At 42.2% G+C, this 27,024-nt stretch overlaps 4 protein-coding genes across 7 annotated transcripts in view; 1 reads left to right on the forward strand and 3 right to left on the reverse strand.

Moving 5' to 3' along the window:
* Positions 1-12,238, forward strand: part of LOC140270576 (formin-like) — a 38,277-nt gene extending 26,039 nt beyond the window's left edge. For both annotated transcript variants that reach the window (XM_072365763.1, XM_072365764.1), the window contains 4 exons: positions 3,568-3,619; positions 8,374-8,523; positions 9,892-9,973; positions 10,073-12,238. In XM_072365763.1, the coding sequence (XP_072221864.1) occupies positions 3,568-3,619; positions 8,374-8,523; positions 9,892-9,973; positions 10,073-10,117 (329 nt within the window). In that variant the 3' untranslated portion in view covers positions 10,118-12,238. The remainder of the gene's footprint in view (positions 1-3,567; positions 3,620-8,373; positions 8,524-9,891; positions 9,974-10,072) is intronic.
* A 294-nt stretch (positions 12,239-12,532) lies between these two features.
* Positions 12,533-14,603, reverse strand: grem1b (gremlin 1b). The gene is made up of 2 exons (XM_072365768.1): positions 14,299-14,603; positions 12,533-13,866 (listed from the first exon to the last, which is right to left on the reverse strand). The coding sequence occupies exon 2, from the start codon at positions 13,863-13,865 to the stop codon at positions 13,317-13,319; it is 549 nt and encodes a 182-aa protein (XP_072221869.1). The 5' UTR covers position 13,866; positions 14,299-14,603; the 3' UTR covers positions 12,533-13,316.
* A 1,506-nt stretch (positions 14,604-16,109) lies between these two features.
* On the reverse strand, positions 16,110-23,090 carry arhgap11a (Rho GTPase activating protein 11A). Of its 3 annotated transcripts, XM_072365765.1 has the most exons (12): positions 22,366-23,090; positions 21,507-21,574; positions 21,309-21,405; positions 20,961-21,217; positions 20,641-20,804; positions 20,406-20,546; positions 20,104-20,178; positions 19,561-19,734; positions 19,346-19,475; positions 18,948-19,056; positions 18,196-18,310; positions 16,110-18,109 (listed from the first exon to the last, which is right to left on the reverse strand). In XM_072365765.1, exons 1-12 carry the CDS (start codon positions 22,492-22,494, stop codon positions 16,674-16,676), a joined length of 2,895 nt encoding a protein of 964 aa, XP_072221866.1. In that variant the 5' UTR covers positions 22,495-23,090; the 3' UTR covers positions 16,110-16,673. The 3 variants fall into 3 exon arrangements, with proteins under 3 accessions (XP_072221866.1, XP_072221867.1, XP_072221868.1); XM_072365766.1 differs by lacking the exon at positions 20,104-20,178 and having other exon boundaries at positions 22,366-23,089; XM_072365767.1 differs by lacking the exons at positions 19,561-19,734; positions 20,104-20,178.
* A 511-nt stretch (positions 23,091-23,601) lies between these two features.
* Positions 23,602-26,808, reverse strand: LOC140269731 (actin, alpha skeletal muscle-like). Its single transcript, XM_072364705.1, has 9 exons — positions 26,728-26,808; positions 25,657-25,807; positions 25,422-25,550; positions 25,119-25,229; positions 24,947-25,031; positions 24,494-24,655; positions 24,222-24,413; positions 23,934-24,115; positions 23,602-23,846 (listed from the first exon to the last, which is right to left on the reverse strand). Exons 2-9 carry the CDS (start codon positions 25,783-25,785, stop codon positions 23,703-23,705), a joined length of 1,134 nt encoding a protein of 377 aa, XP_072220806.1. The 5' UTR covers positions 25,786-25,807; positions 26,728-26,808; the 3' UTR covers positions 23,602-23,702.
* Positions 26,809-27,024: the final 216 nt, after the last annotated feature.

Here is a 27,024-nt window from a genome sequence, read left to right on the forward strand (position 1 = left end):
TGCCTCTAACATGGTTCTCATGTACTCTCAGCTTCTATAAAGCTGGCAGGACATCTCTGGCTTCGGCCTTGTAAAGCCTGGCCGGCCTCAGTGGATCACTCCTGGAGACCACCGGCACAGGAGCAGAGCTTCCCTGAAACACTCTGATCATCTTGCTCTTTGTACCTTTTCTGACCCAGGCACTGGTGAACAGCGGCCAAAACCTAGTTTTTTCTTTTTTTACACTTAACATTTGACACTCAAAGTATTCCAACTTCATGCCTTTTATTGTGCCATCAAACGTCTGAAATAAACCTAAAAAGAAAGCAATGACAAACACAGTCCCACCATAGCTGCTTAAAGATACTTTTAGTACTTTAGTTCAGCAGGAAGTGAGCAGCTGAAGGTGAGAATTAAACACATATAAAGATGTGGGCTGAAACTTCTGCTTCACTGAAACCTTTCTGTGCATCTGAGTTACTGCCATGAAAAAGCATTTGTAGTTAGTTTTTTCTTCTTCTGTTCCTGCTACCACACCAGTACCAGGGGTCTGTACTGCCGGGCAAGATTTTTGGCTTAATGAGGGGACTTAAGGTTTAACCCTGGATTTCCAGTGTCAGTAGTTGTTCACTTCTTACGTGGATGCATCCATATGGAACATGATGGTGAAAACCCAAGCTGCCACAGAGGGGGTTATGTTTGGGATAAGAAATTATCACCTCTCTTTGGAAATGGAAAATCCTGGGTATGCATAGAAGGTCTCTTCTCTCATGTCTCGCTCAGTAGTTAGACACTAAATCTAATTTATACGTTGAGTTATAGTGGAAGTAACTGATTATCTTAACTAGAGACTTATCAAAGCTTAACCTTGTTGACCTCATAAGATTTGCAGGTAACATTTGTAAATTTGTCTAGATGATGTTAATTGCCTCCAAGACAATTGATTTTCTGTGTTGTTAATCAGTTAGAGCTGTTAGGATTGGTGAAGCTCTATCATAAAAATGAACTTTGGGTATGTTGAGCTCTCTTCATATTACAGATCAGGGGGTTGGTGAAGTGGCACCAGAGACTGGTTCGTCAGCCAGATTAAAATCCACCTTTCCCAAATGTTTTTGCTCTTAATGCCTTTGGGCAAGAGTTGTGTATTGCATTTTCAGCGAAGGGCGGAGATCCAGTTAGCCTGTAGACTCTGACCTGATATTGGAACAAGCATTGAAGAGACATCATCCACCAGCATACTTTCATCTCCACTCTGGAGAGTGCAAGTATGCAAGATGAGTGCACCACAAAAATGCAAGATGTTTGTGGTGCAGGGTGAAAATTTTCAGTATAATCTGTGTAAGGTTGTTACTGCCTTCCCAGCACACGCTTTGACATTATTTAAATCAGTTTCTTCCCCGCAAGCTTTGGTCAGTGTCAAAGAATGTGGTTGCCACTGGCTACAAAATGGCATTGGTTTTTAAAGGCACATCCTGAACACAAACCTTCCTGTAGAATATTTGTTTTTTTTCATATTAACATTGTTTTGGGAGGACCGGAGTGTATTCAGCGTTTGAAATGATTCCATGACTTCAAAAGGGCAAAAGCAAAGCAACAGCATTCACATCAAAGGGCGGCTGAGGCTGTAAAACTCTGACTCATCACAGAATGAGCGAATTTCTCAGTCAGGTAAAAGCCCATGCAGCTCGCGCACAGATACATGTGTCGCACACATGATTTTACATCTTGACACAAACATGTAAGAAACAAGAAACAATCCAGAGGTGGAAGTCTCCTCGGAAAGAGTAAGTTTTTCCTCATGCAGAGAATGAACAAATAAAGAACAAACTTTGCACAGGGAGTTTAGCCTGAGCAGACCCTGCAGGTGTGCGCTCTTGCCTCTTAAACGTGCTAAACCTGTGTGATCTCTCCTGAATCTAAATCCAGGGATCCATCCTCCTGTATGGCTGCTCTTGCTCCTCCTTCAGGCTGAGTCTTACCTCTAGAACTCTCAGTATTATATTTGATTTGTTTTGATCAGTGTGTAATAATCTTCTTCAGTGATCAGAAGGTGTCGTTGTTCTGTCAACAGTTTGTTTCTCTTCATTTTAGACTTGACGCTCTTATTTTTAACTATTCTTTAAAGAACAAAATGGAAAAATTTCCAGATTTTTTGATATGTTTATCTAATATTCTTTTTTTTTGTCTTATTCTTCAATAAGAACTCATTGCAACATCTGGGGATGCTCTGAGTGACATATTTTTCAAGTTAAATATACTCCATGACTAACAGAAAAAAAAAATTCCTGCATTTACTCTCAGCTTGTGTACGTCTCATTTCCCCTGGCTGTCCATGGAAAAAAGTTGTTGATCATCACATCTTTGGACTTTCTTTGTTGTCCGTGAGTCAGACCAAGCAACCAAACCTCCACTTGTTAGAGTGACTGTGAATTACGTAGACGTGTTAGAATTTACCGGTAATAACTGTCTGCGGAAGCTGGTTTTGATGAAGTCTTTGAGACTCGTCTGTGCTCAGAGATGAGTGCGAAGATGAGGAAAGATGTTTTATGGAAATCTTCAGCATCCCTCTTAGACCGCTCTTCATCTCTTTGTTATCTAGCTGCAGGGTAAAGCGGCAGTTTGGAAAAGTGTGTCAGAGTTTTAAAGCCCTAATTTATTGTCCCTCTCAGCATGCACGTCTCATAACTTTCTAGTTAGCGACTAGTGGTTTCATGTTAACATTGGGAGCAGAGCAGGAGAAACTTCACACATCCCCTCGCTGGGCCGTTCTCTTTCTCTCAGCCTCACGGCTCCTGTGCCACCTCTGAACAGTCGCACCAGAGGGGTACCTCAGGCGCCAGCCTGACCCCCACTGAGACTAACGCCATTGGTCACGGCCCCTCTCCTTTTCCCCTTCCTCCTTTTATTCCAGACATGGCCACCCCCCTTCGTTAGGTTTACCCAACAACATGTAAAAAAGGAGTGAAAATAAAATGGGTTGTTGATCGCAGGCTTTAGCTCACCTTCTCCCAAAAGACCCCCAAACCTGCCTTTGAACAATTTTTTGGAGACTTCCCCCTCTTAAATCTTCAAGTAGGAAAGGTCCCCCATCATTGTAAAAAGGATGAATCTGGAAAAATGCAATAAATCTGAGATCACAGGCACTCTCTGGCCCTAGATAAATTCTTGCACCTCGGCCTGGCCCGCCGCACACATCTGCCTTGCATTTAGACACTTTTACATGGCAAGAGTCCACAGGAGCCTCCAGTTCCCAAGCCTCTCTGTTTTAGCAACAACACGCACATGTATGTCAACTCATAGACACACACTCTGTTGCACAAACAGAACACCGCTCCCTGCCCCCGAGCCCAGCCATCATGTCAAACTTCACAATGTGCTTAGCAGTCACATGAGTAACATGCTCACTGTCCATGATATCGCAACCCTGAGCACATCTTCTTCGCCCCTGGACTGATAACGCCAAGGATAACACAGCGCCCCCCTTTGGTGTCAGTAACTGTCAGTACAAAATGTTTGATTATCTGTGTCAACGCAAGCCTCATAATCTGCCACACAAATCTGACTAAATGTTTTCTGTCTATGTTGCAGCTCAAAAGGAGCATTCTGCTGAAGAAGACCGGCTCAATGCAGCTCAGAAAAGGTAGGAAACCAACTGTAACAAGCACAAGACTAGAAGCGTGGACTGGAAACATGACGTAGCACTTCTGCGTTATTAAGCACGCTTCATAGAGATAACATAGCTGGTAACAGACAAGTCTAATGCTTTGCTATTTATGTAAACGATATTGGTAGCAGCTGATAAAGTTTCCAGAGGGAAAAAACTTTTTCTTTGTATTTATCTGCTGAAAGAGTCAGCCATTGACTGGGCAGTTTTAGTATGATTTGAATTGGACGTTTCAGCAGTTATACACCTGTGCTAACTTCTAGGCTATTTTGACAGTAAAGACGAATAAAAGTGCCCTCTGCTCAACAGAAACAGCTATCTGAATTCACATACACGTATAAACCTGGACGCCCTGAACCTCTTACCCTGCTGTTCCTATCATTCTTATCTGCCATGTTTTGTGCAGAAGACTCCCAAGAGTTTTCTGAGAGGCATCTTGATTTATAGGCATAAGACACACTGGCAGCCGCTGAGCTCGCTGTCCGAGGGAAATCATATCTGGAACGTTTCATATTGGAAAAAGATGGTGGAGCAGACAAACAAAGCAAATAGATTATTTTTGCCGTGTTTGGATAGAGAGCAGACTTGTTTGCTTTATATCGTAACGCTCCAGCTTCCAAAATAAATCACTGGAGCACATAAAGAAGACAGTGAAAGACACCGGACGCAAGAAAATGGAACCTATAAACAATTAGAAAGTTGATTGCTTTGGACAACATCATAACTCAACAAATGCCTCTGAACTGCTCTGCTTCATGTTGCCGTTTTCGAGCCAAGAGAATCATTTAAGTATGGCTGCACTTCTCATTCTCTGAATGCCTCCCTCACTATAGAGTGATATCCACTGAACCACACCTAAATGTGCGTGTGTTTGTGTGCATTTGCACCCTCTTGTGCATGAGTGACACCACTGTAACTAAGGTGTTGAACTTGGAGGGGAATATAGATCAAAAGGGTCCCGCAGCTGACAGCACCTTTGCTTTTAATGAAGTTCTCCTTTAATTTCACCTAGGAAAGGGGCTGGCTGCCTGGCGCTAGGTAGAGCAGGAGGGAGGCGGGGGTCTCTCTCTCGCTCGCAGGTTCCCACAGAGCCACCTCGTAAAAGTGACACGCTGTTGATGAATATGGGCGTCAGCGGGCTCTCCGGGCCCTGGGTGGGCTCCCACATCTGTGCTGGTTGAGGGATCGTCGCACAAACGGCAGCAGTGGCAAAATTATTGCCAAAAGAAAAAGACGGAACATCCACAGTGTGACAAAAGCCTCAACCTGTTAGTCCACATCAGAGAGCAGGGGAGAACAACATGAATCAGGATCCTTAGGAGAATTAGGGCAACGTGTTGAACCTCAAAATGTTTTCAAATCGTGGCAATAAGAAAATCTTTGGAATTGAACCAAAGTTAACAATTATTTGATTTATAATTCTGGTTATTGTTTTCTTAGTTATTATGAAATGGGACAAAATGGGGAACCTTTTTCTTTTTTTCCTGTAAATCCCAGAGACAATTTATTTTGCAGGATTTGATTGATCAACGGCATAAAGTGCCAAAAAGTATTACGTTTGTAGCCAGATGGGAAATTAACTCGAAAAATAACTCAGAAAAGCAATAATTCATCATCAAAATAGTAAAAAAATTATTTCTATTCTTTCAGTTATCCCTTAAAAAACATTTTTTTCATCTTTAATGACAAGAACTGAAAGCTTTAACAGTAAGATTTAAATCTAGACTTCGCCTTGACTTCACCACTTGATGTTTTCCGAACGGATTCATTTGATCTGAAAGGAAACTTGATAATCGTTTCACATATTTTCAGCTACACATATGACAGGTGTTTTGAAAAAAACATTTACAATTCCCAGAACCTCTTCTTAAAGTTCAGTTAATTATCATCCACTGTTAAATGGAAGAACCCACAAACCTATTTACTCATTTAAAACAGAAACTTGTGGTCTTGAGCTTGTTTCGTATCGTTCTTAAATGTAGATAAATATACAGATGCCAATGATTTGTAAGTATTTAATCAGTTAATCGAAATAATATGAAGACAACATGTCAAATTGATGTTAAGGGACACAAAAAATGCATTTATTATTTTTTGTTCTGCTTTGTCTTGAATATATTCTCATTCTTAAATTGATGGCAGCAACACCTTTTTAAAAAAGTTTTGACAGAAGTAACCAAAAACAAACGGTTAATAAAAAAACAATAATAGGACTGGGTATTAAAGTCATTTGAAAGTAAAGATGAGAAGAGGTTACCCTTTCCTTGAGAGACTTGAAATGTTTTTGTGTTTCTCAATGGAAAAGTTTAATGACTTTATGCCCAATAGCAATGCCAAAGCACTTTCTGTTGGTAATACAGTGTTAAAAGAGCCTACAGTTGAGACCTGTCACTCACTGAAAGTGTTTGCTGCATTACAAAACATAACATGCGAAAGGTCCGGCACAGTTGAGCACTTGAAATTCTCCATCAAGTTTCACTTCAAAAACTACAGCCGCTGGTCTTCTCAGAGTGCTGTTAACAGAAAAGGTGATGCGAGACGGCAGTAAACATGCAATGTCCCTAACTTTTTTGGAAATGATTAACAGTTATCTTTTATCTGCTTCAACACTGATTTATGTTGTGCTATTTTCAACCAAAAAAAAAAGTTATTGCATTCTGGTTTTATTTACATCTCACACAGCATCCCAACTTTTTGGAAACATTGAAACAATACACACCTGCAGAAGCACATGTAAGGCAAATGTGGCATAAGAAGTACATTTATTCACAATTAGATACGAATGGAGATTTTAACATTGGACTGTTCTGGTGTAGCTATAAAATTAGAAAAAAACATACTAATCGGATTTTGATATTTTAATTAATACATGGTTGCTGGACTGTCATTGAGGCATAGAAATATATTTCATTGCCGAGAATCAGTTATCAGTAATCTTATTTGGTAAATAACCAAAAAAGTTCTAATCAAACTGCTCTAAGCAATTTCAAGCCTAATTGTCAAGCATCTACGTTATGACAATTACATCTTCAAAGTTAATTTCCTGTTTGATCATTACTTGGCTTTTTCCTCAACATGCAGTCTTAATTTGTCTGCTTCATGTTTGGGCTCCACTGAGGTTTCCTGGTTCTGTCCTCAGTTCTGTCTCATTAAGTTTTCATTCTCCCCCATCACGCTCAATTTCATTTGGCTCAAGTGCCGCCTCTAAAGTCACCGTAAAGCTTTGGTTTTGTTGGTGCAAGTGGGCGTATTATTCCTCTTGGATGAAAATGGCCTCTGATTTGTGCCTCTGCTGAATCAGCCAACAACATGCAGTTTACTTCTGCAGTCTTTTTACTGGGGAAACAAAGGAATGCAGAGTTGCCTGTCCAAATATTCCTCTGATTCTCACGGCTGTTCATGGTTTTGTAATGGGTCTTTTTTTATAGCTGTCAGTAAGGAATGCTGACTGTGGGTGCTGCAGTAAACCCTCTCACGGCAATGGCATCATAGCATAGATTAAAGTAGTCTGTGTTTGTGTGCAAGTGCAATCGGTCTGTCCTCTTAAATAAACAGAGATGCATTATTTTGCTTGTGTTTTGTAGGCATGTGTTAGTTTGTTGCATCTGTTTTAAGGGCTGCTTTGTGTCTCTACTTGTTTCACATGCGCAGGTGGCTAAAAGGAAAAGCTCCTTGCTTGATTTGTTCGAGCTTTGACATAATGACCCAGGGTCAGGAGAGTAGCTGACAGACAAGAGTCCCTGTTCGTCATGCCAGACCAGGCCAGCTGCAGCCATAGGACCTGTGACGGCACGTCTGTTTGGTCAATCAAAACATCTCAGAGCCTTGTTCTTCCAACTCCAGAGCGATCTTCAGTGCTCCCTATTTTGAGCATCCCAGTAAAATGACACATCAAGACAAAATTGGGAGCAGGCTCATGCAGAAAGTCTTGCTTTTTTAGACTTATCGCTGGGCACCATTTCACTCCACATGAACATGTCTTATATTAGTGTTACAAAAAGCCACCTAGCATCTGGAGGTCAGCGCCTATCCGGGTGTCGATGGGACAGCGTCCCTTGAATCATGGCCCCCTTTTATCAACCCTCTGACAGGCACAGCTAGAAAAGCTCTTTCATGTTTGTGTTAGAGGAGGGAATCTGAAGCAGCAGGCTGTTTCTCATGTCTTATGTGTACTGCTGAGAGCCTCATGAGGAGTTCGTATTTGGTTACAATTGAATTAGCAGAGGGGCTGGCTAACAGTGGTGCTACAGAGAATCCATATATTTACACAGATCAAATTTGTCTGATGTTTCATCGTTGATTGTCTGCCAGTATTTTCTTGGAGCTGTGAGTTCTACAGTTCAGCGTGTGTGTGTTTGAGACAGAGATGGTGTGCCTGTTCTTGGCCATCTCTATCTCCTCTGGCAGTCTTCCCTCTGCAGGCTGTGGAGGTCAATGTGATAATGGAGCCGCCGCTACTGGCTCTCCCCTGTGCCCCAGCGGGGTGGACACTCTCCTTCCAGCTCTGTTTCTCGCCTCTTACTCTGACTACATCCATCAAATTCAGTGGTGCAATGTCTAAATTTGAATGTGTTCACAATGGATTCTGCATTACTTTTTGGACCTACCGTTAACATCCTTGTAGCCTATTCATGCTGTTTAAAATCTCAAGCTGCTCACCAAAGTGCACTCTTATCCCCATCTGGAGTAATTTACAGCTGTTTAAGCTTCTGCTGTGTTTCCTTCTGCAGTTTCCAGGATGTGGCAAGCTACTTTGGTGTAAAACCAAAGCCTGGGGATAAAGAAGTGACTCCGAATTACGTCTTCATGCTCTGGTACGAGTTCTGCAACGACTTCAAGAGCACCTGGATACGACAAAGCAAGAACATCTCCAAGGAGAGGTGAGTTGAATTCTTGAATAGTTGTGCCATTAATTTCTCTGTCTTGAAGATTTAGTTTACTTGTCGGGAGGAGTTAGTAGCGCAGGGTTATCTCAGATTCTTTAAACAAAAAGAAGATGGATAGAATTTCATAATGGGGAACAAGGGATTCAGTACTTTTGGAGCTGGAAGCCACAATGGAGTCTTAAAATTGGGATATTTTGGCCTCTGCTGGGAAAATTTGAATGTTTTTTAAATGGTTCTCTCTTCAGTGCTCCAAATACTTGTCTTAAATTTATTTCTGGAGGGCTGTTTCAAGGGACATATTTTAAGTGCCTTGTGTTTTCAGTGTGTAAAGTAAAGCAAGGCGTCGAACTACATTTCTTATCTCTGTCAGCTTTGAATAGGTGCTTAACACCTCCTAACATCATGTCAAATTAGCACAGAGAGTACAAAGGTGATTTGCAGATGCTGGGTTGTAATTAAAGTAAAGAGAGAGGCCATGAAAGAGGAGGCAGATGAGAGTAGCTGAGGCCTCTGTCCTGTTTTTAAAGGACTGGGGCCTGAATTTATGATCTTTTCTCTGACCTGAAGCGTCATGTTGGGGGTAGTGTTATTACGCTGAGAGACTGCAGACCCTCCTGGCGGCCGCCTGGCTTTACTGGCAAGCAGACAGGGGCCTTTGGCCATTAAAAGGCTGCGCATCAAGGGAGAACTGATGAACACAATAATGGTGCTGGGCGTGCAGTCCAAAGTGTAGGACGGCCGCACGTGCAGAGACGACTTGTAGCTCTCGGAGTGAAGCGGAGAGCCGCCGCTGCAGACAGACTTTGGAGTTGTAGTGTTAAGTTTCGGGTGGTGCCCTCATGGCCCTCGTCGCTCTCTGAAGGTGAAGTCGCACATCGATCTTTTTGCTTTCATGTGGGCTCCTGCACATATCTTTGCTTTCTGAGCAAAGTTTGCCAAGTTTCCTTCACTCCCTGTGACATGGAGACTTTCGCGGCCCTGCCGTGGATCCGTGTGCTCTCTTTTAATTGTAATCGTGTCTCACATTACTCACAGCTGATTGTGCTTATGTACAATTAACTTTATTTTAAATACTGTTTGCACACTCATAAAAACCAAGTGTTTTTTTTAAAGGCTACCTCATTATCTCATCAACCCACTGTCATTCTCTACTGCTTTCGCTGACCGCAAACTCCAAAGAGGATCAGTGTGTGTGTGTGTGTGTGAGTGAGTGAGTTTGGCCCTAGGGAAATACTTAAATGTCTTCCAAGGACACCATGATGAGAGGTTTCTCTCTCAGTCTGCTTTATTTTTAGTATGTCCTTTTAGTTTTAAATGTTCTGCTAATATGAAACCCTTGTGGGTATTTTTCCTCTTCTATAGGTTGAAGGAAGCCCAAGAAAACATCAAGAAGATCACAGCCGAGAAGCGAGTTGAAACCAAGAAAATCAATGCCAACAGTTTGGTAAGAAATGATCTATATTCAGCAAAGAAGTAGAATTTCCTGAAAGCTGCTTAGCACTGAAATCAGTGTGCTGAATCCTTATGTGGTTGCTGCCAACAGAAAGAGAGGCTGCGGCAGAAGGAAGCCGGAGTGTCTTCCAACTGAGTGAAATGACGAATGAGGAAGCAGAAGAAGAAATGAGAGAGCATGTAGGCCCTATCCCTACTGTTTTTAGCACCGGCCTCTCAATAACAAAAAAAAACCTCACCGGACTTACTGCCATATTTCTGCCCCACTAAAAGCAGTGACACATCCCATTTCTAAGCCATTCCCTACACTCCACCACCTCCATATTGAGGTTTTTCTGTACAACCCCTGCTGCGAGAATGCATGGCTGACATAGCCGAAGTGATGGGAGTCTTAAAGGCCAAAGCTTGACCTCATTCATCCAGTGAAGCGTGACCTCGGAGTGTCCAGCTTGTGAAAGGTCTCTGGGGTTCAGCGGGATTCTCAGCCGTGCCAAAAGGCTCCTGTTGGATGTTAGGAAGCTGAGAATGGTCTCTTTTCTAATCTTTATCAGCCAGCATACAGTACGTACTGAACATGCTCCGAAATGTTGAAAATATTCAGCCGCTGGTGCTGTTGCAGGAACAGATATGGCTTCCTGGTAATGTCTGCCGACAGGAAAATCCCTGTTGACAAAACATCTCACTCGCTCTCAAAGCAGGAAGTTAGCAGTTCCCAGAGTCCTTTTCCATAGTGAACAGCTTTTCATTCACTATGTCATTAAGAGTCTTGTAAATAGGTCATATTATGGGATCGGCAGGGACTTGGCAGCTTCAAGGAATATGATAAATTACCTACACCCTGCTTCAAGTGCAGATGAAGACATGTTGAGTTTCAGTTGCTGTGTATAGGTTGTGTGCCAGCATGTGGAGGTTTCGCTGTCTTGTGTGTTGCACTGCACCAGACTGACCTCTCCTGGGTGACGGCCAGAGGAGAGCAGAAGCTGGCAGTGAGTCTGATGCTGAGCCTCGGGCCCCCTCACATACACAAATGTGTACTTAAAACCACCTGAAGAACAAAACAGCTTTTGGCCATACACTCACTCGCCTACAATTTATTAAAACGCAAGAAATAAAAGAAGTTGTGCTGTTATCACCTTGCGTTCAGCACAGTTTTAAGCACTTTCCTGCTTGTGTTAGCGCTATGTTGTTGCACGCTGTAAACCACACTCCCCGTTATTGCTAATTGCGTGCATTTTTAAAAAAATTGTCTTGCATTTTTGCACCTCTTTTCCTATGTAAGAATATGGGTTATTTGCTAGAAGATGTATAAACTTTAATGCTTCATGATACGCTCCTGTTAGGTTTTTGTTTTTAAGACGGTGCGTTATTAAAGTTGAGTTTTATGTACAAATGTTTGACGTGACCACGCTCCTGCGTCATTGAAGAAAGGTCTATTCATGTAAAGAGAGAATTATTTTATGCCAAAAACATCAGCCCTGTTCCTTTTTTAGGCTTTCTTAGTTGTAAGTTAACTGACTTAGAAGCTGCTTGATGGTTCATTCAAATGAAATATATATTTTCACATGGATGTTGCTTGTATGTTGTGCACATATGCAGTGAAACTGAAATTCTTTGCATAGAGTGAAGAGAGATGCCTTTTCTGCTTCGTTTTGAGTAATGAGGAGTTAAGATTGTCACCTCAAGCCATCTGAGCTGTAATACCTCAGACAGACTTCCATTATGAGGCTATCTATAAAACTGCACCGTGATTTATTTTTTTAATCTCCAAAATCTTTCATGGATGCCATTTATTTTGTATAAAGGTCGAAAACTTTAATCTGCTATATTTTCCTTCTGAGGGGTTGAAAAACAAACAAAAAAAATGAGCTAATGTTGAGCAAGGACTTGTAGCCTTTCTTGTGTGTGAATATGTCGGTTCAACCTTCAGTAGCTCTCGCATAGGTGCTCTGTAATTTTATGGAATTGTTTTAAATTTCAAGAATAAACTACTGGATGCCTAATAAATCATTTGGACGAGGACTCGCACTTTGAAATTTGTGTTGAACCACTTCCACTTCTGCTGTCAACAACAACACTAGATCTGATATTTATTTATGAAGACTGAGTCATCAAAGGGTTTTGATCATTCATAAAAGTGTCTGGCCAGCTCAGTAAAACTGAGTCAGAAAGTAGCCTGACAGCCCAGCCTTGTTTCTGAATATTTAAACTTGTTGCTGAGTCTCTCCTGAAATAAAGTCAATAGTTTTAACAAGAAGAATTGGTCATGCCTCTGTTGTTTTTTTTTTTCTCAAACTGAACCGAGTTCGATAGGAGTGTGAAAGGGAAGAACAATAAACCTATTTGCTCTTAGAAAAATACTGTCAGTCGTTCAATGCCTCAGGATAAGTCATTTCCCAATTCACATGGAATAAAAAAAGAAGTCTGCCTTAAATGGCATCACATAAAGAGATAACTGGAATGAGTTACTGCATCTATACTCAGTCTTCCCAAAGTTAGAGTGCAAATGACTAAGTAAGATTTCACTCCACGCAGAGTAATGGGTAATCTCACATTTTGTTTAATACAATTTTCTACACAATGACTTACAAATAATATGCACAATATTACAGCATCAGTTTATTAGGTTTTTGTGGATAATTTAATCGAGGGAATATACAAACCGGCTAAATCAAAGATGGCTTTACATTTTACACCTATTCAGTCTCGATATTAAACCATCACTGTACATCGACCCTATAAACTAACTAAGGAGCCCTTTGTTTCTAAAGGCTATTTGAGTATAGGCTCCCAACTTACACGGAAAAAAAACATTTACGAATGAACTTCGAAATTCACAGAAATCAGTTAGGATAACCTTGAAAGATTTTTTGAAATATCGAGATAAAATCACATTTTTTTCATTTACAAATATTCACTCATCAAATTCCACACAGTGGAAACATCCAGTTCTACAAACTTATGCGTAAAATACAGGTCAAGGACAGAAATATTTCCCCGTCACACCTAGTGTCTGAACCAGTGAGTTATTGAAAAGAACCGGGGTTTCGCGGTCCTCACTCTTTGCTTCTACTTGGGGTGAGAAAGCCGTGCTTAAAATGTGCCCGTTTGAAGTCAGGGTTTCCGTGCAGTGATGCTTGATTTGAAACTCGTGAGGAGTAAAATGTTGATGTTTTTAATATTGCATGTCCATTTTTGTTCACACGTTGTGCAAGAAGATAATCGTGCGTGCTTTTGTATGTGGTGCACATCTCCAGACGGAGACAGGCAGGTGTTCTCAGAACACTTTAACAACAATCCTGTCATCGAGGAATAACGCGCATACCATCACTGCGTGTTTAGTCCAGGTCTATGGAAATGCAGCGGCACTCTTTGACGCGCTGGATGCGTTTCTTCTTGGTGGGCGGCTGCAAGTCCGGACAGTTCAAAGTAAAAGTCATGGTGGTAAAACGCTTCGGCTTGCAAAATGAACAGGACTGGAAGGCACCCTCCTCCCTGCGGATGTGCCTTGGGATGTAGAAGGAGTTGCACTGCCCGTAACAGAAGCGGTTGATGATGGTGCGGCTTTCGCAGCCTTCCTCGTGGATTGTCTGTTTGAGAGTCTGCGTCTTGCACCAGTCCCGTTTTAAATACTGGCGCTCCGTCACATGTAGGGCTTCCTGGCTGGACTCCAGCGCCTCATCGGCTGGTGAGGATGAGCCCGGCCTCTGGCGGGACCCAGAGCCCGCCTGCGGAGGCTGCGGTTGCTGCTCCGATTCGTTTGGGTTGTTTTTTTCAGGATGAGGAATGGCCCCTTGTGAACCTCGGTTTCTTTTTAAATCCACAGGAGAAGACAGCAACCCAATGATGAAAAGCACACTGCAAAACATGCGCGTCGAGATGGCCATCCTTAGGGAGAAGAGAGGACAAAAGAATGAATCTCCTCAGCCTTTCAACTTCGGAAGCGTTACGCACAGCTGTCAAAGCTTTTACGCAGCGTAAAAACGCAGTGTACTTTTTCTTTCTTTGAAACCGCATGGAAATTAGACTTCAGTAGATTAGACTTTCGTTATTATTTTAATAACCATATGCCAGTTGAATGACAGATTAATATACTTATGATTCTATAGTTTATCCATAATCCAAAAGAGGAAGCAGATTTAGTCGAACTAAAAGCAAAAACTTTCACGTTGTCCAAAGCTATCACCGTGTCCGCACATGCTCACCGTAACTAACATGCAGTTTTGTTATTTCTATATACCATATATCAGATGGTTCAAATCTAAGTGGTGGTAGATAATAGGGATGTATTCCAAAGAGAATAGCCTAAAATTAACTTACCTGTGTGAGTCTGCACTGCTTACAAGAGGGATGATGTGATCCTGTCGGTCCTCTCCGGCACCTTTGGGTGTGATAGGCACCTACGGCAGTCGACTGTACACTGGTGGGACTGTGGATGGGTGGGAGACTAAGCGCTCCATAGACAGGGGCCAGGGGGTTTAATACAAATTGCTCCAGCGCCGGACTGTCTCCCTTTAAATGTCTGCCAGCTGAGATGTGCACAACAGTTATTGGCTAAGCAAGTAGAGAAAATCAAGACTATCCGCCCCCTCAACACTTCGTTGAACCCACTTCAAGAAGGCAGACAACCGAGGAACAGCGAGGGCAGGCAGGCAGGGAAGAGGAAGAAAAGAGGGAGGAGGAGGAGGAGGGAAGAGGAGTTGAGAGAGAGGAGGCCTGGAGTTTATGCGCACGTGGAAAAGCTGGAAGTTATTTTCTTTTATAGAAATAATATCACTCAAAATATTGCCATTACAAGAGGAAAGGGGTTCGTGCATGAAGAGCAAATTCTAAGAGCTGATGATAACAGAACAGCACACACGAAATCCACACAGATGACACATTCTACAAGTAATTTCCTCCAAATTCATAAAAGTCGTCCGAAATACTTCATCTTTATTACATATGGGTGATGGATGTTGATCTTAAAATTAAGATCATCTTAGATTACAGAGTAGGCCTGAGGGAAATTTTATTGGAGCCATCTATTGCTCTGTATGTTAGACATCCACTGGGAAAGTTGATACACTGGGAACCAGTATTATTTAAGACCATTTAAGTGCACTGACGTGTTAAGTTGCACCCTCAACAATTTTCTAATCATGTAAATGTGTTAATCTCAGTTTATTATGTTCAATTTTCTCTTTATTAACTCTATAATTGACCCACAAGTGTTTCAAATTTGTATTTATTTTTTAAAGTTCAAGTTAAGGGCAACTTTTGTTGCCAGATTGTGAAATAGCCAGTGGTTGTTTTGCTGTTCGTGTTTGGTAAATCCAGTTGTGAACGCTTGTTCTCTCCAATATGCTAAGTGAAATTATGAATATTAATCACAAATAACACATTTAAGCACGGGATTTTGAGTTAACTGTGCATCTTTAAAGCTGCATTAACACCAGTTCTTTACAACCTGGCAACGATCCTCTCAACGGCTTTACGTGGATGTATAAAACATCAGTAAATCAGACAGTGAACATAAATAAAAGCTGTTAAAAATGGTGAATTTTCATGAGTGAAAATTTGGTGCGCTCTCACCATAAACCACTTTATGATGAGAGACTCCCATCACTGCAATAACCGACGAGCTTAACGGTACATTGTGTCCAAGTCCAATCTATCCTGTTATACATGAAAAACGTCCAAGTTTCTGTTGGACAGCGGAAAACCAATCTCTAGAAACTCATCGGATTCAGATCACATGTTTAATAGCGGCTGGGAGTTTTTGTTTTCGACTTTTTTTTTGGCTCATGCGGTTGATTTTTCAAATAGCAGAACAGTATTTGTTTCATAAAAGAACCTCCGGAGACAGAAGCACCAGAACTTTGTTAAAAGACATACTGCAAACAGTAAAGCGTTTCTCAACAACTGTCATTAAACACATTAGAACTGGATAAAAGTCTTAACAAGCGTGTAAAAGCCGTCAGCTCAGTTTCAGGTTGACTGAATGAGTTCCTGACCCTTTTACAATTTCAACTGGGGCCTAAATGAAAGCGCACGCTGGTGTGTTGATGTGTGAAAAGTTGCTGTAGGACGCCCCCTAGTGGTCCCGCCAAGACTCAATTATTTCTCCAAACAGAAAAGTCCACCACCAAAACTGTAAGCTGTCTGACTTTATTTGTCTGAAGCAGTTCACATGGCAAAGTGTTCTCAGAACATTGTGAAAATAATGGTCTCATGATTTAAACAACATTATTCGGCTTCTTGTTTTTTTTCCATGAAAAGGTGCTTTTTTTCTCCAAATCATAAAACAGTAAGAAAATATTCTGATTAAACAAAAAAAAAAAAGTTAAAGAAACATTTTCACTTGTAGCCCGACATAAATCTACCTCAGCATTCACTGTAATATGCATAAATAAAAGAGAACTCACTGATCAAACTTTCTCAAACACTCCACCAATCGCATTCTAAATAACCTCCAAGCACACTTTTCCAAGCACACTTATAGCTGACGTGTCCATATCCAACACATGTAAGGCGCTTTAAAATCTCCCAAAAAGGTTCTAAAATAGCTCCGACTGTAACCAAAAAATAAATTAAGACACTGAAAAGATGTCTAAATGGGAACGTTTAATGTCATGTCGTCTTACCAGAAAAAGACACCTGCGTAGCAAAAAAGAAAAATGAGAAAGACAAAAAGAAAAAGGAGGAGAAGCCCACTATAAATCGATGGGTTTTGTGGCCGACAGCAGTCTTCCTTGGTTCAGAGGGTTTCTGGGAGAACCTCGGTAATAGTTCATGTTGTTCGCTGCCATCTCCTGCAAGAGAGGCTTCTGGGCCCCTGATGGCTCGGAAGCAGAGCAGTCCTTTTTGGCCTTTGGTTGGACCTTGTTGGTCACGTCGCCCAGAACACAAGACATGGCCACGGTGCTTGGCTTTTTTGGTGGGACTGGAGGTGGTTTCTTAATAGAGCATGAGCTGTTGGACAGTCCCTGGCGAGGCCTGAGCTGTGGGTGAGGGGAGAGGCCGCTTTCCAGACTCACAGCCTTTGCCACGTGACCACTGTGGCATGCAGTGAATTCTGCTCTTCTAACGGGTCTGCTGCGCTCTCCCAACAGAGAGTTGATCCTGCGGACGGTCAGCTGCACGGGGGTGCGCTGGAACTTGAGGGGCGACCTGCTTTGTTTGCTCTTTGAGCCGGTGGGAGAGTAAAGGGTGAGCTGGTTGAAGTGTTGAATGTGTTCTGCCACCCGGCGCTTTTCAGCCTCCTGGCTGTGTGGTGAGAGGGGCTGTTGCTTTTGGACTTTAGTACCAACTTCTGGAGACAATTCGATCTGCTCATGTAATACTGGAGTACCCGTTTTAGATGATGTAACAAGCTCGTCTTTGAATTCAACACTGGGCTTGTATGGCGTTGACTGCAGTCCAGAGGAGACGCCCAGTTTGAAATGAGCAGGACTCTGGATGTCCAGAGCATCGATGAGCCTACTACTGTTCACCTCCTCTGCCTCCAATTCAACTTGTCTCATCATGGAATTATGATGGACGCTCACCCGAGCAGCCGTACCATCCTTTATTACCGGAGTGCAGTGCGCACTGGACTCTAACATTACACTATCAATATGCAAAGGAGAGAGGGCGGCGATGTCAAAAGTAACGTTCTGTGCATCAGCCAGAATGGAGGCCTCCGTGTCCACAGACAAAACTTTGACTGCAGGAGTCTCAGGTGGAGTAAAGGGCATGCTGTCTGATGGTTTTATAACACTTTCTCCTGTTGAGCTGCAGGAGCCACCTATGCCAGCCTGGAGGCCACTCTGCAGCTCTGTGGACACCGTCTTGATTCTCAGAAGCGTCGGACCCGGTTGTCTCGGAGTTTCAGCAATGGGGCCATCGCTCTCCAGACTCTCTGCGCTGGAAGCACAACACAGCTTCAGTGGCAGACTGGTCAGTGCTGGAGGCTTGAGAGTGGTGATGATGGCAGGCTCGGACATGTAGTTGTTCTTGAGGCACATGGTCATGGGGGTGTCTGTGAAAGACCCTCCTCTGAAAGCCTGGGCTCCTACGGGGGTTTCCCCATTCCATGAGGTCTGGTAGGGAGTTGAGTCACACTGGGGTGTCAGCAGGTTGTCTTCAGACTTGCTTATATACTTGGAGGCTAGAAAAGCAAGTAGAGAATCAGTATCCTTTACAATTCAGGGGACGATTCTCATAACAGTAAGGCTACAGTTTTGTGGTACTCACACTTGGATTCAGCTTTTCGGGGCAGAACTGATGGACTGAACTCTGTCTCTTTGGTGAAAAGGAAACTGGTGGTGCTCTCCTGTGTGGCAAGTCGCCAGCCAATGGACTCAGATCCCTTTACCACCAGCATGAAAGGAGAAATGAATATTGAAAGAACCTCAAGAAGGATAGAGCTAGTATTTTGTTAACAAAAAAAAAAAAAAAGGACCCAACAGAAATGACCCAAAATGTAACATTGATAGGTTAATAGCGTGTTTTGGGGTTAGTTCTTCAGAGGATGATAGAAATCACTCAGAAGAAACCAGATATTTGATCTGTTTTTAACAAACTTTTTATTCAGACAATAATATACAGATAGCTATAATCATTCATCTTAAACAGCTCACCCAACGGACCCAAAGACAATATATTAGAGTATATCACTAAGTTGGTACAATCCTAAGACTTTGTACCATAAACAATGAACATTTATTTTCTAACATTACAAAATGTTAAAAGATGCAATACAGATCATCTTTAAAACCCTGCATCCATTAGTTTAAACATTAGTGTCTGAGAGTAAACTTTAGACTGTTATACAACAAAAAAGTGCCACTGTGCACCCATTCATCCCAGCTTTAAATTGGGTGTGCAAACACATCATTATTAGACTTTAATTAATTTCATCGTATGACTTCTATTAAAAACCCATCTTTCACCGTTTAACAGTGAACCCGATAAGAGGTTGGGTTCTGTTGGGCCACCACACTTACAGCTTCTTTGCTGCTCTTCCCCAGGCTAAAACGCAAGCGCAGAGACTTGCGCGGAGCTTCTTTTTTGCCGACTTTAGGAGAAAAGCAGCCGGCTCTTCCAGATTCAATTCTGAAAAGGAATAGATTAAATCAAAATGACAAATAGGAGATTGTGCGTGACATAAGCCGTCTGCTTTCTGTCATCACTCCCCTTCTATCCCCTCTTGAGCTACACTGAAAAGCCAATAAATGTATAAAATATCATTTATGGCACTGGTGAAAACACTTTGTAGTCATCTTTTTTCCTGACTGCGCCTTACTTTGTGGAATTCTATGTAGCAGGACTTGTGTCATATTTTCTTAAGAGGCCAACAAGAAAAACTGAATTCTGAATGATGGAAAGCAAAGATTTGGCTTACCTGTTGACAACATGTCTGCTGCTAAGACGTTTGCTCTTCCTCCTTACAGAGGTAGCAGATTGCCTTCTCGATCTCCCTGCTGACAAGAGGGTATCTTGAGAAGAGTCCAAGACCCCTGAAGCACTGTAGGCTGAAAAATATAGAGGAGAAAATATGGAAACTTAACCACTCATTTTAAAGATGGCAAAACAGTTTTATCAAACCATCACGAGTACCTGATCCAGGTGTGGAGGTTCCGTTGAATAAAGCGTTGGGAAGTAATTCTATCCCAAGGCTCTTTTTGACAGATTTACGTTTCTTGTTTGAAAATCCAAAAGAGTGACCAGATTCCAAAGGAAGCTTTCGCTTGGAAGACGGCGTTGCAATCACAGGAGTTGCAGAGGAAAAGACTGGCAAAAATCACAGAAGGATTAACTTTGTCAAACACATGTAGATTTGTCCCGAAATAGTAGAAAAACGTTCCAAAAGTGATTTTGAACCGAAGCACCAAGAAATAACAGGTTTAGACATTTCTGGATTACTATCCATGCAATTGATCAGCAGACAGGCAAAGAAACAAAAGCCAGGCAACTCTTCATTATCAAAGCAAATGTATCGAGTTCATCTGAAGCAGATCAAAAGATTTGGTGTAAAATAAAGACTTTGATTTCTGTTTGGAGGGCAGAAAGCATGTCATCTCACATGCATATGAGCTGGATTATTACAGTATCTTCATGCTTCTTGAAACGAATGTTATCTCATTTGACGACAGTACCTACCAAGACTGTCTGCCTGGGAGACTTTTGTGGGTGTTCTGTTAGTTTTTATCTTATTCAGTGCACCATTGACCATATCTGAAATGTGACACAAATCCAAGCGCTGTTTAGGAATCATGATTGATTTATGCTCACTGCAGCACAGTGCGTCAGTTTTCTTGGATATGTTTGTTTTACGCTCCTAAATGTTTTTGCCCTCGTTATACCAGTGCCAATAGAAATTATCTGACCACCTCAAGGTTCGGTTCATATATTTCTGCATTATAAATTTCACCAGATAACTAGATCTCTGATAACAGTCTCACCACCAAAGCTCCGTCTGATTTTCTTCTTCAGCCCTGAGTTTAAGTCCAGCTCTTCGAGTTCGTCTTGAGGGGGAGACAGAAGCCCTGCCTCACAGCCCATCATGCTTGGCACCTTCTCCTGAAGAAACTGTGGTAACGCACCTGAAATACAGAAGCACAGCCAGGGGCTTAGTGGTACACGACAGTGGAGCCTGACACACAGATGGAAGTGCAGGAAAGATGCCTCAAGTCATACCAAAGTTGCAAGCATTTTCTATGAAGCAGTGCACTATGGCCGCCTGTAGTTTCAGGCGTTTCTCCGTGGCGGCGTTCATCTTCTCTGAACCATCTCCAGAGTGAAGGAGGTTTGGGGCCAATATCACAGACAAATTACTGCTATCCATTTTATTTTCTGCGCTCCTGTGATCAAGCAAACAAAATGTAAATAAAACATTTTACAGTGACAAAATGTCAGAGGAATATCAGAAATATCTATGATAAATGTTTGTAAATAATCAAGAAGATGCTGTATCAGATGTGAAAATAAAGCAACGCCACTACAAGTAATAAGAATACCTTTGAGACACAGTGTGAAGGAAGTCAAAAAAGTGACGCAGGACACAAGTGTTTCTGTCTGGTAGAACACAAGACAGCAGCATGGTGGCTGAGGTTCTGTCCCCCTCAGTGGGGAGCTGCTGAGCCTTGATGAAGGCGTCCTGCAGCTCTGTGGGCAGCACAGGCTCTGGAAGCTCCCTGAAGAACTGCTTAACCAGACCCGCCACGTCACACGGAAGAGCGGTGGACAGGCACTCCTCTCCCGCGTCCAGTTTAGCCTGGACAGACAAAACACAGCTCTATTATCTGGCTCTCGCTCAGCCTCGAGGTCTCTCAGTGAAAGCAAGGTCAGCTTCGGCCATCACTCACCCTGAGCGCTTTCAGGCGAACGACGGAGCCTGATTTTCTGAACAGGCCCTCTGTGTCGACATGTGCCAGCAGCTTCATACATGCATCAACCAGAAAGCTAAGAGCACAGGGAAATATTAGTGCAAAATGTACAACAGGCGCAAGTTATAACTTGCCAACTGAGAGCTCAAGACGAATAAATGAAGCATGTCTACTCACCGTGGCACGCTCCCACATTCCACGTTATAGTGCGGTAAGCTGTCCAAGGCTACACCAAAAACCTTTGTCTGGGAAAACGGTAGAAATAAAATATCAACACTGCTCAGCGATATATTTTTATCAAGAGGGTGCACACCATGTAAAAAGAAGAAGAATCCATCACAGCCCTCGTGCATTTATCTATATCATGGCCAACAGAATTGCTTCTGATTACACAGTTGGTTGGATACCAAACATTCCTATGCATGTGTGAATAATGAGATGTTTATCTCAAATCTCTAGAGCCTTTGGTTCTTGATTTCTACAGAGTCTGGGGTAAAGCTCAAAGCTCGTTTACCCCTCCTTTCGCAATTTGAGGATAAAAATACAGAAGTTCAACTTTCACCGCAAAAGTCACAAAATCTGTTGCAACAATCCTTGTGACTCTTGAGAGCCAATTACACGAAAGCAAGAAAAAATACTCTCTTGAATACTGAAAGCACTGCAAAACACAGGTTAAATGTTGTTGTGAAAGTCCAATTCATATTGACATAATGTGCAAAGAAAAGCATTTGTGGGAGTGCACTTCCCTTTTTGTGTTTTATTTGATTAGCCTTATTTTACTGCCAAAGGAGTTTATGGCGTGAATAATCAAAGACACGAACACACAAAAGCAGCTGTCTGACATGGGTGAAAACAAATGTGTCTCCTCAGAGGTGGAGGGTGCTTTCGGCCGTATGCTAATTTGTTTTCAGGCAACAGTAAGCTTGTTTTGTGGTTGGCAGAACAGATTATCGAGTGCACATTGTTCGGTACATTTTCCACATAATGCTTGGAACAGCTCTGCTATAATATGGAAACAAATTCTCTATAAACTTACCGAGTTGCTGGCTGTTGACTTGCAGCTGCCTGCTTTGTTTTTGTTCCAGTTCTTTGTCTTTATCCCATAAGCTGTGCGGAGCTGTTGCACAGCCACCAGGCGCATTACATTTTTCTCCATTACTTTCATTTGAACCAATCTGCCTTCAAACTTTACAAAACGCGCTCTTTAGCTTCCTCTGCCACTCTTACCTCACTTTCTCCTGTTGAGTTAAAATGTACACTGACATTCGCAACAGCTCAGCCTTCAACTCAGTCTAACTCAATTGCTTCACTCAAACGTCTGGCACCATTTCATCCTCGCGTGGAACTGATTATTGCTGCTCACGAGGCTTAAGCACAACAACCGTCTAACAGCTGGTCAGACGAACCAAGACGAACGAAGTGTCACAGTCCAAAAAAGTTAACGAATTGTCCAATATTACATTATGAAGCGTCTATCTTCATGCATCAGTCGCAATCATGCAGTTAGCTAGCAAACGTTAGCCGGGGAGGTTGGCAAGTCACATTAGCTTTTTAGCAAATACTACCCGAAAAAACAAAAACGCTTCTCGTTATCACACGACATAACATCGTCTTTAGTCTCTTTTCAATCGGTAAAATATAATTTACACCTATTTAAATAGTTTGCTAGCTAACTGCATTGTGCTACAGTTCGCTCGTCAAATCGGTTGCCAACTTTGTCAGACTGTTTCCGGAGTACATTCAAACAGCGGCGCTCCCTGCGCTCTGCGTGGTGATTGGATGGAGACTGTTTGAACAAATTTTCCGGGGATGCGTGTTTTAATATTTAGGTTCGCCTAAATGGGCGGTGCAGCTTCCGTTCCTGAGCATCAACATTCGAATGGACGCGTCTGTACAACCGGTCGACTCTGTAATTTAAACTATTCGCTTCTTTAATAAAATGCCTAGATTTGACCTCGAAGCATATCCTGTTTACTGCAGCTGATATTGAGCCAGTATCTGACTGAAAGAAGTTATTTATGCTCAACGAGACCACTTTAAACCGAAAGTGCACTAGAATATTATCCTCATATACATATATTTATGAATAGATAGATAGATAGATAGATAGATAGATAGATAGATAGATAGATAGATAGATAGATAGATAGATAGATAGATAGATAGATAGATAGATAGATAGATAGATAGATAGATAGATAGATATCACATAATTTTTCTTCTACCCATACTTCTGTAATCTTTTCTGTCAGTCACAATATAGTACACAAAAGACTCTCACAAAGGCTTATCTTTATTACAATAAAAGACAGACACTTATATACAGTTGGCAATGATGTAAAGATGCCCAGATGAAACGAAGTGGCTATGTGTTTAGAAGCATTTCCTGTGGACAATGGAGGGGCCAGCTTCATCATACTCCTGTTTGCTGATCCACATCTGTTGGAAAGTTGAAAGGGAAGCCAGGATGGAGCCACCGATCCAGACAGAGTACTTCCTCTCAGGTGGAGCAATGATCTAAGGAAGAAATAGACACTCTGTTAAGTTTTACTGAATATTTATTTGCTTCATCCATGAGTGTGATTACTGAAACACTTCTCTCACCTTGATCTTCATGGTGCTTGGGGCCAGAGCTGTAATCTCCTTTTGCATACGGTCAGCAATACCAGGGTACATAGTGGTACCCCCAGACAGAACATTGTTGGCATACAGGTCCTTACGGATGTCAATGTCACATTTCATGATGCTGTTGTAAGCGGTCTCATGGATGCCAGCAGACTCCATGCCTGATCGGAATGAGCAAAAGATTTTTTTTAAAAATTGTAACAGAAGAGACAAATGAATCAAGCAAAAAATATATATAACCAAATTAAGTGCATATGCAAAACCCACCGATGAAAGAAGGCTGGAAGAGGGTCTCTGGGCAACGGAAACGCTCATTACCAATGGTGATGACCTGACCGTCGGGCAGCTCATAGCTCTTTTCCAGGGAGGAAGAGGAGGCAGCAGTGGCCATCTCATTCTCAAAGTCGAGAGCCACATAGCACAGCTTCTCCTTGATGTCACGCACAATCTCACGTTCAGCTGAAGAGCGAAAAGTTTGAGTATTGAGGATAATCATCTCCACATACATAGAAATCAAACGGATGACGGTATCACCTTACCAGTTGTGACAAAGGAGTAACCACGCTCAGTCAGGATCTTCATCAGATAATCAGTCAGGTCGCGTCCAGCCAGATCCAGACGCATGATGGCGTGTGGGAGAGCATAACCCTCATAGACGGGGACATTGTGAGTCACACCATCACCAGAGTCCAGCACAATACCTTCAGCAAGCAAAGCAGAGCAGTCAGGTATGCATACTTGAGAGAGTGACAGAGCTAAATGTAAGTAATCTCTGCCTTTTGTGTCACATTATAAACTTCATATTACTCTTGACATCACTGTGCACCCACTATGCAGAGAAGGGATTAACACCTCCCTTTACAATGAGGTAATCCATCCAAATGTCACAAACATTTGTTGCATACTCACACATTAATGCTGGAGCTTTTCAATTTTAGCGGCTTTAACAGCTTTAACAGCCTAAACTGGGTACATGAAATATGATTACTAACCAGTGGTACGGCCAGAGGCATACAGAGACAGCACAGCCTGGATGGCCACGTACATTGCAGGAACATTGAAGGTTTCAAACATAATCTGCAACGAGAATCAAAGAGAATGAGAAAAACTTGCCTCAGATTGAGTGGTAATATGATAGAAAAAAACGGAAGAGGCTTTAAATACCTGAGTCATTTTCTCCCTGTTGGCTTTTGGGTTGAGGGGGGCCTCAGTAAGCAGGGTGGGGTGCTCCTCAGGGGCCACACGCAGCTCATTGTAGAAGGTGTGGTGCCAGATCTGACAGAAGAAAACAACAGCTGATGTCAGGTCAGGAAACTGCTGGCTGGATAAACAACAGCCAGATCTTGACAATAAATTGTTGAATCTATAAATAGCTTATGGTGACGACTGGCCAGGCTGTAAATTGTAAAGACTGCTGAGGGTCAGCTGCCTCGAATGCTCTAAATTAGTCTCCCTGTCAATACACACCTTCTCCATATCATCCCAGTTGGTGATGATGCCGTGCTCAATGGGGTACTTGAGAGTCAGGATACCCCTCTTGCTCTGGGCCTCGTCACCTACATAGCTGTCCTTCTGACCCATACCCACCATCACACCCTAAGGAAGAAAGCACAAGGGAAACATCAGACCTTACTCTTACTTTTAATCACTCTTACTTAGAAGGAATGATTTCTTTTTAAAGGATGTTTTCTTTTGAGTGTACCTGGTGGCGGGGCCTTCCAACAATGGAAGGGAAGACAGCGCGGGGAGCATCATCTCCGGCAAATCCAGCCTTGACCAAGCCAGAACCGTTGTCGCACACAAGTGCGGTGGTCTCCTCATCGTCACACATGATTGAGCTAAACTGGGATGGTCTAAAATTTGGGTAGGGGGAATGGACACACAAAGAGACAAAGGTTATGACTGTGGAGTTAGGAGCAGCTGTCAAGTGTGCCACAAAGAGCTGTTGTTGTTGAACAGTCACAGATTTTTTTCTCCAGATTGTCTAAAAAGGTGATTAATTGATTTATCATGTAATCATCTATAATACTGATATGCAGGCTCTGAAGGTCTGTCAACAAATCATCTGATAACTCTTCTTAAGGTATTATTGCAAACATTAACACCACCCACCATCATAAAGCTATTTACAGAGAGCAAATTCAACGTGCCATGAGGTGCTATTTTGGTCTTAGAGTTGAGCAACCATTGATACCATATCTCCAAAGTTATGATTGTTCCCGGTACTTCTCAGAGCTGCTGATGAAGCACCAAAAAGGGGCATAACAGGAATCTATTTTAGGCTCAGACCCCTTGCTGTGCTTAACAGGGTGAAACAAGTGAGTGACACATGGATCTTCATCTATTTCAGGTCAGAAGTGGCAGGCCAGGACCCATCTGTCTGCACTGTGACACTTTTGTTTTATTACTCAGCTCCATGTTACAGCTGCCTATTAGCTTCATCGTTTGGCCACTGGTAAATAAAAACTTCAAGTAATACAACATAAGGAAGTTTGAGTCCTATTGTAATCCTTCCCTGTGGATACTTCCTCTACAACTTATTCATTGCAGAATAACTCATCATCCACTAAGTGATTAATCCACTAAGTATTAACTTTGCATTTACACCACCATAACCAGAAACAACAGCTTTAACTCTACCACACAAGTAAAATAAGTAATTACAATGTGTCATTCATTCATTTGTATAGTACAACAGTTTATCGTTGAATTTTTTTTTTTTTAAAGAAAACCAGCTACCTCAGCACTATTCTCAATGATTCAGAGTACTCACCAAGGTGCTTGGTACACGGATGCTTCCACTGGGACAAAGCTCACGGTGAGGAGAGCTCCTTAAATAAAGCCCACGCTGAGTCCTGGGACCAGGGGCGGGGCTGAGGGTTCACACAAGTCCAAATAAGAGCTTCCAACATAAATCAATAGACCCCGTAAAATAGGTGGGCTTCTACCTCTAAAAGGAAGTCAGTAAGCGAATTGACAGTTTTCATGGTATTACAAATAAAAGGTTCAGCAGTTGTTGGCTGGTCTTTGGAAACAGGAAGTGCAAAGATTATTATCGATTTGGGATATA

Source organism: Leuresthes tenuis, unplaced genomic scaffold (assembly GCF_036924035.1).
Source record: "Leuresthes tenuis unplaced genomic scaffold, fLeuTen1.0.hap1 SCAF_15, whole genome shotgun sequence".
Classification (NCBI taxonomy): Eukaryota; Metazoa; Chordata; class Actinopteri; order Atheriniformes; family Atherinopsidae; genus Leuresthes; species Leuresthes tenuis.

Bases quoted from the DNA above. Each gene is read 5' to 3' on its own strand.
- grem1b (XM_072365768.1), bottom strand. From the start codon at position 13,865: ATGGCCATCTCGACGCGCATGTTTTGCAGTGTGCTTTTCATCATTGGG.
- arhgap11a (XM_072365765.1), bottom strand. From the start codon at position 22,494: ATGAAAGTAATGGAGAAAAATGTAATGCGCCTGGTGGCTGTGCAACAG. The intron at 20,547-20,640 runs GTATGACTTGAG...TCTGTATTTCAG, and splicing joins AGAAAATGCTTGCAACTTTG to GTGCGTTACCACAGTTTCTT. The intron at 18,311-18,947 runs GTAAGTGTGGTG...CTGGTGGTAAAG, and splicing joins GGAAGAGCAGCAAAGAAGCT to GGATCTGAGTCCATTGGCTG.
- LOC140269731 (XM_072364705.1), bottom strand. From the start codon at position 25,785: ATGTGTGACGATGAGGAGACCACCGCACTTGTGTGCGACAACGGTTCT. The intron at 24,656-24,946 runs GTTAGTAATCAT...TGCTTGCTGAAG, and splicing joins TGCCTCTGGCCGTACCACTG to GTATTGTGCTGGACTCTGGT. The intron at 23,847-23,933 runs GTGAGAGAAGTG...TTTCTTCCTTAG, and splicing joins CAAGCACCATGAAGATCAAG to ATCATTGCTCCACCTGAGAG.